Source organism: Podarcis cretensis (assembly GCF_951804945.1).
Source record: "Podarcis cretensis genome assembly, chromosome: 9".
In the NCBI taxonomy this organism is placed as follows: Eukaryota; Metazoa; Chordata; class Lepidosauria; order Squamata; family Lacertidae; genus Podarcis; species Podarcis cretensis.
Window position 1 is genome coordinate 14,800,009 of NC_137178.1, and position 15,443 is coordinate 14,815,451.

A 15,443-nucleotide genomic window follows, 5' to 3' on the forward strand; every position below is an offset into this window, starting at 1 on the left:
AAGCAAGTAGGCCAACTGCTGTGGAAAAAAGCAGACTGAATCTCCTTCCCAGGGGAAGTCTAAGTTTCTGACTACAGAAAAAGCCTAGTCTTTTGGGCCTGCCCACCAAATATCTGATGGTGACAGGACATGGGTCTAACGCAATCTTCCCCATCCCAGTGCCAATGAAATGTTCTGGAATACAGCCAGCCAGCATGGCCAATGACATAACAAAACATGACTTCATGTTTGCATTTTATATTGTAGTCTTCATAACTATCTGAATGGAACTTCCAATAGTTAGGACTAGGTGCTTAGCATTCAATTCAGTCCAGCTCTTTTAACTCACTTGTCTGTCTTTCGGTATTTTTCCGCAAGTTCCACCTCTCCTTTCCTATTCTCCCATCATAATAAAATACCTTTCAAATCATATCAAATCAAAACCATGACACAGCATTAAAGCAAGCAAAGGGGAGAGAGACTGGGAGGCAAAATCTGGATTGTACATAATGCTGTATTGTTTACAAGACAAATTATATCAGGCGTTACCTGGATTCAGTAAGAAGCTCAATGAAATGTTCGAATAAGGAAAGGTGAAGTTCATAGGGTGCATGCAGCCAGACCTGAAATACAAAATATACAGCTGATATATAGCTAGCATGTCCTATTCTGCTTAGTAGAGTTATTCTAGACTACCAATATTAGGGTTAGCTATTGCTGTTTTTGTCCCAGGTGTTGCTTTTTCCCCATTGGAAAAATAAATGAAGTTATCATAAACAATTATTCTTTTCTTTCCATACCAGATTGCAATTGTCAGACCACCAATCAAACAATAAAGCCCATGGATTAAACAAGTGAAGAATAAGTAAATTCATATTCTAGTTGATCTGCAGGTATAAAATGACAAGATTTAGCCTCTTCATCTTCCATTTATAAAAGACTGAGAATCTAACAGGGGAAGATTACAATCTGAAAACTAAACAACAAACAGCACTAATACAGCACATTAATCAATGCCGTAGAAGTAAGTTGATCGACTTCCACTTGCCACATACAAGTGTGTGAATGTGACTTGGGTTTTACTTAACTATGATAAAAATTGACATTGTTATTAAGGAAGAGAACAAAAAGGGGGAAGTCTAATTAAATGTTAAAAAATGAACCAGAACGAGATAGTGATAAGAAAATCTTCATAGAAAAATACAAGTCATTTTCTCCATCTTGGTTATTTGCTTCTGTTGTTGCTAAAGCCTTTGTTTGTGGCCTAAAAGGTAAAGGTAAAGGTACCCCTGCCCGTACGGGCCAGTCGTGTCCGACTCTAGGGTTGTGTGCTCATCTCACTCTAGAGGCCGGAAGTCGGCGCCGTCCAAAGACACTTCCGGGTCACGTGGCCAGCGTGACGAAGCTGCTCTGGCGAGCCAGCACCAGCGCAGCACACAGAAACGCCGTTTACCTTTCCACTATAAAGTGGTACCTATTTATCTACTTGCACTTTGACGTGCTTTCGAACTGCTAGGTGGACAGGAGCTGGGACCGAACGACGGGAGCTCACCCCGCCGCGGGGATTCAAACCGCCGACCATACGATCAGCAAGTCCTAGGCACTGAGGTTTTACCCACAGTGCCACCCGCATCCCTGTTTGTGGCCTAGACACCTCTATTCTCTATAACTTAAATCTCTTCTTCAAAGGCCGCTTCCTGCTAGCCTTCTGTCACTGCAAAAATAATCCCTTTCTCTTCTTGTTAGGATCAGTGTGCAGACCTCCTTCAGTTAACAGCGATGTAAAAAGCTACCGCAAATCAAACTACATAGTCAAAAGTATTTTCTTGCCTTTCCAATCATTTCCCTTTCTCATACCCTTGACTTCGCTTAAGGTAATGTGCTGCTGCTTCTCCCCCCGCCTCTGCCCCCACTCCTTTCTTCATTTCCGATTTTATTTTTTCTGTGATACCGTTCTCTCTGATCTGCAACAGCCTCAAAAATCCTACTTCCCAAGACTACATATACAAACTCCCTTTCATTTTTTTAAAAAAAATTCATTTTCTGGTCATCAGTCTAACCTGTCTTTTGCTGTTTGCTATCAGCTAGTCCTGCCCTTTATCAAATCTTGTCCCTCAGTTCCGCTGGCATTACTTAAAACTACAAATACTGTGTGTTTGGATTATCAGTTTAAACACAAAGGCGGGAAACTAGAATCTGCCATGGGTCATTATTTGCTCATCGTGCACAACACAAATTCAGAAAATGGTCACTCGACTCATATTCCATTCATAGGACCTGTGGCACCCACCCATGCCATCCAGTATCTATTGCCAGTGTTGCCACTGCCATTTTGTGCACTCTCCAACACTGAGACCTGCCAAAGCACTACAGTGGACCTTGAGCAGACAACTTAACTGGTGTCAGGTGAGGATTCTGTATGGGGGCAGCCAATGAGTTTGAGCTAGTGAAGTGAACTGCAGTGAGATCAGCTACAGTGGTACAGCAGTATCTTGACACCATCGATGGGGATGCTCAAAATGCAGCCATCCGGGCCTCTCTGTCTGACCCGCGGGGCACTCCAAAGCCACACCATCTCACCCAAGGCCACATCCTCTTACTAGCCCTGCTTTGCACCTGAGTCATGATAAAGGGTCTGGAAGCCAAGCCTTAGGAGGAACGGTTGAGGGAATTGGGTATGTTTAGTGTGCAAAAGAGGAGAGACTGAGAGGAGATACGATATCCATCTTCAAATATCTAAACAGTTGTCACGTGGAAGATGAAGCAAGTTTTTTTTCCCCTGCTCTGGAGAGTAGGACCTGAAACAATGGTTTCAAGTTACAAGAAAGGAGATTCCGACTAAACACCCAGAAGAACTTTCTGATAGTAAGAGCTGTTTGACAGTGGAACAGACTCCCACAAGAGGTGGTGGACTCTCCTTCCTTGGAGGTATTTAAGCAGAAGTTGGATGGCCATCTGTCATGGATGCTTTAGCTGAGATTACTGCATTGCAGGGGGCTGGACCAGATGAAACTCAGGATCCTTTCCAACTCTACGATTCTATGTTTCTGCCTACCTAAAATGCATCATTAAATGCATCTTACTGGCCTGGATGGAGGATAGAAAGCGGTGTGTGGATGTGTGTAGGAACTAGCCTACTGCACAAAGGAAAACAATTACCATTAAATGCTCTGTCAACTTTTGACTCTGTCCCTGGCCACCATTGGCATGTGGCCCCCAGAAGGGAATGTTGCCCTCTGGCTGAAAAAGGTCCCCTGTCTCTGCTTTACACCAACAACCTTAGCAGGTTATATGATCATGCCTGACTCGTGAAAAGGTTTCTAGGTCAGGGTGCTTCTCTGGTCTGAGCAAACAGTGGTAGACTGATAATGCTGCTCCTTACTGGCAACTATTCGCCTTCCCTTCCCTTCAAGAAAAACGATTACATTAGAGGCCGTTCATGATTGATCGTGTGTTATTTCAAAAGGCATTTCTGACACCAACTCTTGAGTTTAGCTTCAAAACTTACCTCCTTCACAAAACAGAATAATGTAATATATTTTAAGAGGGCTGCATTACAATCAATCAACATTGCTGATAGATTATAGTCTCTCTGCACTGCAATTGCATAATGTACTTCATTAGATATGTAGTTTCATAGATCCACAAATGCTTTCTGTTTCAGAAAACACTTGCTCCAGGTTTCCTAATGATTGTAATAATTTCCAGCTTTCAGGGGTGCCCTACGTACCTCGAAGTCGCAAAGCAGGTCTTGGAAGGCAGTTGAATTTGGAATAATGGATGTTTCGTGACCGCTGTCAACAGTCCCCACCAAGGAAAAGGTCAAATGAAGAATGTGGCTATTCAGGAGAGAGCGTTTCTTCTTTAACAGCATTGCCAATAACTGAAATACAAGTAAGCAACATATGGACACTGAGTGGCAAAGTGGGTTCCCCCCCTCCTTTTATAATTCTTACAGCCTTTTGCAGACAAAGGAAATATCATCTTATTCCAAGCATAATAAAAAGTATCACAGCAGGGCAGAGCCATTCGCAGAGCCATGCTTTTGTAAATTCAAAGATCAGGTATAGTGTACATTTCATTGTCGTAAACTATGGATAATACCAAGAATTACAATGGAAAAGCAGAAAGAGGTAAAGTTGACATTAACCGACAAAACAGCAGGCGTTCTGAAATGAAGAGGTTATTCTCAGGGATGGGGTTGCTAGTGACTAGTCCTACACAGAACTACTTGTCAAAAGGAAACAAAAGAAAGTCATCATGGTGGGCAAAAAGATTGGGGGTAGCAGTTGCAGCCTTTTGTGATTTAATATTTGATTATCCAGATGGATATAACAGGAGTCCTGCAAAGGACAGGCAGCTGCATTTTGAAATACAAGTTATCAGCCATTTCTGAATCCATTACCTTTGAATTCCAAAACCTTTTCTTTGATTTTTAAAAAATGTGCTTAGAAGGAAGCAATTTCTAAAGCACGTTTTACTGCCCAGTGTAAGTGTTCCTACCTCGGTATGGAACATAACTTGTCTAGGCCGTGACTAGTTTCCAGAAGACAATAATATTTGGTGCCTATTGAAAGCAAATCAAATGCAGACAGAATGGCTAATAAAGAAGCCTCACAGTGATGATTATCTAGTTCATTCAATGCGGTACTGATTAAACAGGACTCCTATTGGCAAATTCAGTTCAGGGGCTAAGTGATAGATGGGCCTCATACACAAAACGGCCCCTTCTAAATCGTACGGCACGTTGAAGGTAAGGGAAGTCATCTCGGACGTGATGAAATTAGAACAAGGGTCTCATCTCCTTTGATGGAAAGTCATTCCCAACTCGTAGGAGAAGCTCCATCCATTTGTCCGAACAAATTACTAAGTTTTCAAACAGACAGATAAATCAACCTCACTACTGGCTTCAAATGCCCTTCAACTGACACAGATGGTGCACTGCCCTTGATTACGGTAACAACAATAGAAGCTCCTCCTCATGTATTTCTCTTCAGGCTCCTGTGTGTTCTTCCTTTGATTTGGCAGCAGATAAGAGTCTCTGCTGAGCTAGCAGATGTCACAGATCTGACACGATGACCATATTCTGATGGTGCTTCACTTTAACTGCAGAGCTGTCACTGACTGAAAGCCTTTACAGTACACAAGGAAAGAGAGCTAAATAATGCAATTGACTTCAAAGGCAAGGTAGTAATGAAATGTGTTGATGCATCAATGCTTGAAGTGCAAAATCATGTAAGAATTCAAATTCGGCACGCACCTGATAACCTTTAATTCTTTCCATTTCTTTGCTAGCCAGAGGGTTGCTCTTTACCACACACACAAGGGCCTTCACAGCAGCATACAGCCCCTCGACATCTGAAGCCATGGCTACTAGACCCAGAATAGCAGCTGCTCCACCAATGTACTGTAACGTAGTGGCAACAGGCTTTGGGACAAACGTTCTTACTCCTGAGCATAAGGTGGCAAAAAAATAAACCAATTGGCATTAGTGCGTTTAATGGATTGCTGTACAACCAAAAACTTCTACTGTGATTCAAAAACAGCGGATGCATTTCCCATTTCCCAAGACCCTACAACATCAGAAACAGAAACAAACAAAACCAAACAAAAGCCCTTAATGAGCAGAGGGGAAATTAGCTCATTTGTAGTAAACATAAACTATATAAAATTAACATCACTTCTAGCGCATTTTGCTTTCAAAGGAGACTCACAATCCATTTGCTGAACAATTACATGCAAATAAGACAACGGAGTATAACTGAAATTAGAGATAGGGCAATTACTCAATTATATGGGGTGCTCAAACATGTGCTAACAATGCTGGCCTAATTAGTACAGCCACAACTCAAGGCAGGCGCAACCATCCTTCAAGCTCGTCCGTCCTCAAACTGGTGGCGCGCCCAGCAGAGGATGGCATAGTGGGGATGCCCCGCTCAGATGAATCGCTGCAGAATACCAGGATGGAGCGGGGGAGGGGCGCAGTGGTGGCAAGGTTGGTGCAATGTAAATTGCAACCCAATGCTCCTGCCATGGTGGCTGCACCACACCAAACTCACCACCATTGCATTCCTTCTCTCCATCCCAGGATGCTGCAGTGATTCAGCGCTATCACCCTGTCCACTACTGCTTGTACCTCTCCTCCACCACTGGCAACTTGCAGGGCAGCGAGTGAGCTCTGTGGACTTTGGCCACAACCCATACCCTTGCCGTTGGCTACTTACTCCACGCCCTGCTGCCAGTTCGCCATATCTATCCAAGGTAAGGGTTTGTTTGTTTTTCTTGGTAGGTGGATGGAACTATAAGATGTGAGGGGGAAATGGGGTGCTGAAGTGTGCAACTTAAACTACTTGAAGAAACATAAAGCTACTGAGATTTTTTCAGCATTGATTTCTAGTCAAGCCAGTGTCATCCATCCCTTGCATCAAATCTCTCCCCTAAACAGCCCATCTATCTCACTATTGTTTATACTGACCAAAAGCAGTTCTCCAGGATCTAGGCAGATCTATTTTCCAATCCACCCCTGAAGATGCTGGGGACTGAAACTAGAACCTTCTGCATGCATATATTGTTTTCATAAATTTATTTCATTATAAATGCAGAGCTCTGTCACTGAGCCATAATCCTTCCGCTCTCATAACATTCCCCCATGGCAAAGCATGTACGAGCCTAAAGTAAAAACCATCCATTTCCACTACTAATGCTCATTTGCTGAAGCAGATTTTTATCCTGCCTTTTCATTCTGAAAAGTACCCAAGGAACTAATAGGGACCAACTTGCATATGACTAGTCAGCCAAGCGAGCAATAAGAAGGCCCATACGTTTTATCCAAATTCCACAAAAGCAAAGACCACAAACTTTGGCTATTTTAAGAATCATGGATTTGGAAGCATGGGCCACCCAAAAAATAATAATAATCATGGACACAATAATTTTCAGAGATTACAAATATATGAGGAGGGACTACAAACCAGATGCCTAGAGGCCAGGAATTGATAGAAACCTTGCGAGAATTTCCTAGGAGCAGACTGCTTGGTAAACGAGGAAGAAATAAGAATGGCAAGATTCCAGATATGTATTCCAAGGGACAGCAGGATGCTGTCAATCATGTTCAGTTATTCTTTTATCGTGCAGAGGGTGCCAACACCACAAGGCAAAGCCAAAGAGCATGAGTCAATGCCTAGACTTCGTGATATTGGGGCAGAGATCAGGATTCCCCATCCCATGTGCTGGGTGTTCCTCTACTTAGGGGGAAAAGAAGCACCTGCATTTAGAGGACTCCCAAGCTCGGATCTGAGCCTCTAGTACCATGGTCAATGTGTAAAAAGCACCTTAAACTCTATATTGCAACTAAACACTGGAACTAAAAAAGTGAAAGAACTTCAACTCATCTCACCCAGATATCCTATCAGAGCTGCACCAATGGTACGTGCAGGTCCATTCAGATGTCCTCCTGAATTGTGAAGCAGCTTCACTGGAGTGGCATTCTCATGAGATGAAACAGCCAACTAATTAAAACAAGGAAAACTGATCATTTAGAGGGTTTCTTCAGTGACACAAAGTGTTTAATACATTTTCATGAAGTGACAGAACAATGCTTAGTCCCCCCCCCCCAAAAAAAGGTAAGATTAGGTCAATTCTGAACACCTGAATTTTGATTCAAGGATTAATGCAGGCTAAGCTGTGAGGTAGCAGGACTAACAGCCTAAAGAGGCAGTGGAAGTATTTCTCTTGGAAGTTTTAAAGAACAGGTTAGCAGATATGGTTTAATCCGCTATAAATTTACAGACTTGAGTCAACTCTTTGTGGGTCCATATAGATAGAGGCATCATAAAAGGAGACCAGAGGTGGCTTCTGTAAAAATGCTAAGCACATAGTGGGTCCTGAATTTCATTAAGCCCAACATTCTCCAGTTCTGTCAGAGTATGTCTCTCTAAAATTTAGAAGTAAAAACAGATGATAAAACTATAGGGAAATCAAAATGAAAAACAAACAAACAGCTGATCTTACAAAGCCCAGTTTCCCATGGTCATCTCCCACTTTGCACCTACATGATTTTTTCATATCACACTTTAGCAGTGGTAGACCCAAGAGAGGGAGATGAAATTAGTGCTGTGTGTGTGTATGTTTTTTCTATTATGTTTTATTGTAATTCATATTTGTTGTTAGCCACCCTTAGCCCGGCCCTGGCCAAGGAGGGTGGGGTATAAATAAAAAAATTAAAAATAAAATAAAATACCCAAATATGTCTACAAAAAGACTAATAGCTTTCCTACTCTGCAATATTGTATAAAAGAGGTAATAAGAACACACTTTACTAGCTACTAAATGATCACTGCTGTATTATCATTAATTACTATAATAAAAAAAATATCAGTAATGATAATTGTTATTTCTACTGACATTGGGCAGGCACCTTCATTATCCTCTTTTTGGTGCCTGCTTAAAACATTTTCTTTAGGCAAGCCTATCCAGACACCTAGATGTGTTTTACTATCCAAAACCATTTAAAACAAAATCAATGTTATTAACTGTTTTTACTAATATTTTATATATTTTTTGTAAAGAAGTTTTATTACAATCAAGGAGTATATTAATTTTGTTTAATAAATTAAAATAAAGGTATCTACACACAAGTTAGGGACGCAGGTGGCGCTGTGGGTTAAAGCCTCAGCGCCTAGGACTTGCCGATCGAAAGGTCGGCGGTTCGAATCCCTGCTGCTCGGTCCCAGCGCCTGCCAACCTAGCAGTTCGAAAGCACCTCCGGGTGCAAGTAGATAAATAGGGACCGCTTACCAGCGGGAAGGTAAACGGCGTTTCCGTGTGCGGCTCTGGCTCGCCAGAGCAGCGATGTCACGCTGGCCACGTGACCCGGAAGTGTCTCCGGACAGCGCTGGCCCCTGGCCTCTAGAGTGAGATGGGCGCACAACCCCAGAGTCTGTCAAGACTGGCCCATACGGGCAGGGGTACCTTTACCTTTACCTTTACACACAAGTTATTAACAATTAAGGAAATTAGTTCCAACTGTTTTCTCTGTTTCAGCTTTAAACGCTTGCTGCAAACTTTTCTATTCCGCCAGACATCTGCAGACACTTAAGAACACATATTTCCACAACAGCTAATTGATGTTTGATTTAAACTTTTTATATGGCTTTTACTGTATGGTTTTATGTAATATTGCTGCAAATCGCTTTGATTTTTTAAAAAGAAATAGCCATATATAAATATTTTGATAAATAAAATACACAAATAAAAGGTTAACACCTTAGTCTCAATTCAGCAGCCCCAGCACACATGCATAGCTTCCAGTATTAACAGTGCTGGTGCATGCTCTCTGTTAATGTGTGTGACATCCACAATTACATAACATGGCACTCCTCGAGTTAAAATCATAAAACAAGCCAGATGGTAAAGTCTTCTTCAACCTGAGTGTTTCAGCTTACCTGCTTGGCTATGGCCTTACTGTCCAGTTTGTTATAAACTTTTCTGATCCTTGCCACTGTCAGTGACGAAACAGAGAGTGCATAGAGGCCAAAAGAAACTTTCTCTTCTGGGACCAACGATACTGGAGACGGACTGACTCCTTCTGGTTTTGAATCCTTGCCTTCAGAATGAGAGAAACACGTTTCACTATGAGCTGATGCAACGTAGTGGATAAGACAATGCCCTGCCTTGCCCAGTGTTTTGACCACCCAGACCTGGTAAGGGCACAAACAGTGGCAGGAATTCAACAGCCATCTCCTTCTTGCAGTTCCGCAACAACTGGTATAGTCATCATTACTATAGAGGCCTATTCACCATGAATTTGTCTAACTCTCTTGTAAAGGCATGTAAGCTCGTGTGCAAAGCTCAATGTGTAAATGCTAAAGAACAATGTTAATTAATTCTGTGGAAACTGTAGTTCAAATAAACTATATTGTGGGGGGGCAATTTTTACTAGCTAAACTCCAGGCTTCTACCATCTCGAGCCAAATTAATAAATTCTCAGTTTAAAGTATTATATCTCATTTTAAGATTGCACTAAGATTATCACAAAGTATCTAAATTGTATTTTGTGCACCTTTGAGGTCTCCTCCCCTTTTGTTTCTTTGCAGGTGCCAAGTTACAATAGTTTTGAGGAAGAGCTTTTTGTGGTAGTACAGCTTTGGATAATGAACATGCTTGCTTCTCAAAGTGATTTCATACATACACACACACACACTTTCCGCGTATGTGAATAAACTAATCCTACTCCAACCTAAATCAAAAGAGAAGCAAACAATCAAAAAAACACCACACTAGGATAACTTTTACTTACATGGCATATATACAGCTTGAAAGCTTCCAACATAGTTTGGTCCTAGTTCATAAATCGTGCTAACACTTGATGGAGGCAAGACCTCTTCCAAGAAATGGGTTGGCCCCAGACGCCAAACAAGGGATGAGAGCTGGCGTTGAGCAGGTGGCGAGCCTATATAGGTGTAAACTGTGCTGACTACTGGTGGATTAGCACAACTTGAACCACCAGGACTACTGTGAATATAATGAAGCTGTAAAATAAATACCAATGCTGATCAGAAAAAAACACAATTTTTTTAGCATACATAAATTCATTTAAACATTAATGGAAGTCTGTAGCAGAATGAGAAGCTACACAAGCTGACTATGATTGGACCACATGTGCTGATGGCAAACATTTTGAACATTCCCTCCAGAGGGAATTTAATCCGGTTAAATTTGCATATATTTGCATATTTATATAAAGTATTTCAGCATGAAACTGTCTTTCCAGGCATACTTTCAAGGAAGAAAGGATGCTTTTTAAAGGTTTTTACAGTATCAGAAAAAAGGTACGAAAAATGAGAAAAACAACCTTGAAAATTTAGCAACACATGTTAATCATTTAATGCTGCAATCCTATGCACACTTACCAGAGATAAGCTTCACTGAACAGCTAACATCTGAGTAAGCATGCAGAGGAGTGCACAGAACAACTGCATCTTTAGTGAATGCACCATCCATTCAATGAAATATTTAAACAAGGAAATTCCTCTCTGACAAGAGAGCTAAGAACACCTCTGGCAGTAAGAACACATGCGATATTTGTGTTTAAAAATACACACAGATGCGCAAACATAAAATAAAAAGATTAATTCTCTTCCAAATCCATCCAATCTCAATATTCTCCAAATCACGTACATGCACTGATATAAACAAATGGTTCAAATAAATCAATCCATCATCTCCCCTCTCAAAAAGGTAGGACCAGACACATAACCCCTCTAACCCTTAATCCAAGGCATAAAACAATGTCCTTCCCAAACACTTAAAAACGTTGGAATTGATCTCCTTCAAAACACAACCAACACAAAACCCAAAATCATATAATTCCTTCACACTCCCTGCTTTTCCCTGTCTCCAATTAAAGCCATCCTTTCATATCTTCTCCAACCTGACTCCATCCTTCTCTGCTAGTGATGGCTGGCTAGCGCTAGCAGGAACAAAAGCAGTAGGAAATGAAACGAGTCTCACATCACCAAAGTGAAGTACTGCTACTTCAGAACACACTAGGGATCTTTGGCAGGAAAGGTGCAGAAGCGGTCGCTTACTCAAGGAGGGACAGAGAGAAGGGGGGTCTCCTCTTTGTCTCTAGATAGGGTTGTGGTGGTGATTTGCTGCTGCTCTATCTACTTGCATGGTACTTCCCTGCCCAAGAATCCATAACCCAAAAATGCCCAAGGAGGCTTAATCAAGTTCTCAACAACTTTCAACCTCCTCCATCACTCTCTGATTAAGAAGAAAAATAAGCAACATCTGGGGCTGGTCTTGAGACTTTCTCAAGTCATTTTTGCACAAGCTCCTCCCACAGGGAAGAAAAAGAGAGGTGAAGGCAACTGAGAAGCAGCAAAACATGAAACTCAAGGGAAAGGTTCTATAAATCACACGTAAAAGAGATAAACCTAAAATGCACCTAAAATGGAAACCCAGCCAGATGGGCGGGGTATAAATAATAAAATTATTATTATTATTATTACTACTACTACTACTACTACTACAAAAGGTTATTACTACTACTACTACTACTACTACTACTACTACAAAAGGTTAATCTTCTACCAGAAATGCACACTCTGCTTCATTTCAGCAACCAAAACACCACTTCACTTGATTCATCCTATTTTGCTTGTTGATTGGCATTAAAGAGTTATATCACCAGAAAGGAAACTTTCATGCTTCTTTCAATAATACCGTGTTACATTGAATACCAGAAGGTAAATTTGAGATACATAATGAAATATGCAAAAAGGTAAACTATTGTTACTGGAAGTATCTATATACCAGCCATCTATTTATGACACCAACTGTTATAGGAAGAAGATAGGAATACAGAACTGAAGCTTAATCACTCTGCAAATGGAAATGTTCTGATAAGCTTTTAGCCGGAAAGGTGTGAGAATGCTGTCCTATTAAATAGCTGAAAGAAGGGCTGCGAAACCTCTCATTAGTTTCAGTCAGCTGAATTAATCGCAACAATACCTAGCCCACTTTAAAGAGGAGGGATCCACTAGTCAATTTTAAGGAAACATGATAGATAGCTCAGCAGCACATTTCTGGGCTTGAGTGACATATTAGTTCTGCAAAAGAACGCCACACAGAACTGGTTGTGGCTAATGTCACACAGACTGGGATGGCTGCTACAATGATAGGCTTCTGCAAACTGCTGAAAGCTTTCGGCTGAAAGATCAGAGATGCTGTATCATCCATCGAACCTGACTTTTGACATCACTGATTTAAATAATGCAGAGGGGACTATATACTGCTAAGTAATCATTTATTTTCTCACATGCTTCTCCTGTGCTGTTTTCTTAATAGCTTTTTGTCTCAGGTACAGAATTGGGTTTGTGGTGTTGGATGGTTCACTGCGTTTGTGATTGAGAGAGACAGCCTACTCCCTCTGCTAACCAGCTATTCTTCTATGCTATTCAAGGCTAGTCATCCGGAAGAAATCCCCCAAGGGAAGCAAGATAACTCTAGGCCTTTAAAAGAAGATTTCACAAAACCAGTAGTATGGACCCCACAGTTACAGAATACCTGGAAAGAAGGTCCTGATCATGGCAGCAAAAACTGTGCTTTGATCTCTGATAACTGATTAACACTGATCTCACATGCACCCACAATGCACAATCTGGTCCAGAAGAAAACACCCACTTCACTTTAACAGCTGAACCATGAGTTCAAAACCAACACCATCAGCAACTCAAGGCAACCATTCCAGGTTGCACTCAAACCTTAAACACAAAACATGCTCGTGGTCCTTCGCACACATTATCTCAAGTAAGAATCAGAATGTCATTGCATTCAACTTACCTTCACAGTATTTATCAGCTGCCCATCAATGTAGAGTGCAGCAGTGCTGTTTTTCAGCATGCCTTTGCTCATAACCAGAACCATATGATGCCACTGGCCTTCCACTATATGGTCACCGCAACGAAAACGAGTGCAACAAGGGAGGATTTCATAGCAGGAAGATTCTTCACTGAAGTCATCAACTGAGGACAAAAGAAAATTAAATGGCAGCTCCTATTGCCATATAAATATATACATTAATTGAACAGTCGTCGTATTCTGCATCACTTGCAGTCTTCATCAAAAGCAGCCAGACATCCAGCACAGTGCTATAGCCTCAAGGTGAGGAGTGGCAAGTAACAAGAGTAAAAATGCTATGTAGCACAATTTTTATTTTTAGTGCATCAATAAAGCATTCGATTCAATGCCAACTAAATTAAGATTTAGTACTGTACATTCAGACCTATCCGCTCCCTGCCATATTTTTTTTTTAATATTAAGAATGTTGTGATTTGGGAAAGTTATTTGCATTCAGAAATGCGGCAGTTAAAACTTTTCTTAAAGTAACTGTTGATAGAAGGGAGGAAAAATTGCAATCCTGATTTGAAAAACCCCCTGAAATCAATGTTTCCCAGTTCAGATGTCACAGGGGAAAATGTGGTTTAATAAATCAGGAAATCTAATGCTGAAACTGGGCACATAAGTGGGGAAAGGACTGCTCAAGCTCATCACTCCATTCTGGTTGATAGGGGGAGCATGGGCTTTATACCTTACTGTCACAATAACACAGAATGGTGAGGAATATATGCTGCACAGTGTGCTTCTTACCATAGTTCTGAAGTAGTTCTTCTTTAGTTGAAACAATCAGTGACCGGTCTTTTGCAGAAAGGACAATGGCAAGGCATATATAGTGCTGCTCGGAGCTGTTTGCCCGTCTTACGACTGTAAGTAACCTGACTGGGTGATGATTTGGAGCTGTACTAAAATGTTCTATGCAAAACCAACTTGAATAGCTCAATCCAGATGGGGGTGGGAAAAGTCTCTCTCCTGTAAGAAGAAGGGAAGGAAAGCTAGATGTGAAGGCAAATGAACACAAGAAGAACAGACAATGAAACTGACCCTGAAACACAGTCTTGTATCAGTGAATAATTCTAAAGCTACCACCTTGAGTGAAAGACAGGAATGCAACTGGGGCTCCTCCAAGGCATTGGAGGCCAGACAGAAGTTTCCTGTGGGATGACCACATTCCTGCCTTCAAGCACTAGGAGGAGCAAAACCCAACTGGGTCAAGTATGAAACCACCGTAGAAAAAGCCTAAACATTACAGTTCTTCAAAAACTTTGAATATAGTTTCTCCAAATTTGCAGCTGTTTGTGTAGGAATGAAGTGAGAATTCTGAAAAGGTGGTAGACATTAATACTGTTTATTGTTTACACACACACACACACACACACACACACAGTCATACCTCGGGTTAAATATGCTTTGGGATGAATATTTTCGGGTTGCGTTCCACAGCAACCCGGAAGTAACGGAGCACGTTACTTCCAGGTTTCGCCGCTCACGCATGCGCAGGCGCTCAAAATGGCGTCACGCACATGCGCGGAAACGGCGAATCGTGACCCACAGACGCGGGTTGCATTCGCTTCAGGATGCGAACGGGGCTCCGGAACGGATCCCATTCACATCCAGAAGTATCTGTGTGTGTGTGTGTGTGTGTGTGTGTGTGTGTGTGTGTGTGTGTAATTTAAAAATCTGTTTCTACAGTAGTATATATATCAATTAAAACAAAAGGTCACATTTTATTAAACCTTTTCTACATGCTCATACCAAGAATGCTATAGACAGGGGTGGCTAATCTGTTTTCTTTTTCCTTTTCTATATGTTTTCGGATTTTACAACATAAAGTCCCCCCCAGCCCCACAAGACAATATTCCAGCTCTCTCTCACCATCTCAGATCACAGCCAACCAGGGATCAGACTGTAAGATGATATCATGCTATGTAGCCAATCAGTTTTGGTTATGAAGCAATGCCAATGAAGACAAATGAAGTGGCATTTTCCCCTGCTGGGGAGGGGCATGTGCATGTCTCCTACACTGCCTGTTCCCCTAGCACAGTATGTCGGGGCAGGACAAG

At 41.5% G+C, this 15,443-nt stretch overlaps 1 protein-coding gene across 5 annotated transcripts in view; it reads right to left on the reverse strand.

The window, feature by feature from the left end:
* Positions 1 to 15,443, reverse strand: part of WDFY3 (WD repeat and FYVE domain containing 3) — a 129,384-nt gene that overhangs the window by 54,609 nt on the left and 59,332 nt on the right. For all 5 annotated transcript variants that reach the window (XM_079990653.1, XM_079990652.1, XM_079990650.1 and 2 more), the window contains 8 exons: positions 14,134 to 14,352; positions 13,327 to 13,508; positions 10,277 to 10,508; positions 9,423 to 9,583; positions 7,376 to 7,487; positions 5,240 to 5,430; positions 3,710 to 3,862; positions 529 to 602 (listed from right to left, as the gene is read on the reverse strand). In XM_079990653.1, the coding sequence (XP_079846779.1) occupies positions 529 to 602; positions 3,710 to 3,862; positions 5,240 to 5,430; positions 7,376 to 7,487; positions 9,423 to 9,583; positions 10,277 to 10,508; positions 13,327 to 13,508; positions 14,134 to 14,352 (1,324 nt within the window). The remainder of the gene's footprint in view (positions 1 to 528; positions 603 to 3,709; positions 3,863 to 5,239; positions 5,431 to 7,375; positions 7,488 to 9,422; positions 9,584 to 10,276; positions 10,509 to 13,326; positions 13,509 to 14,133; positions 14,353 to 15,443) is intronic.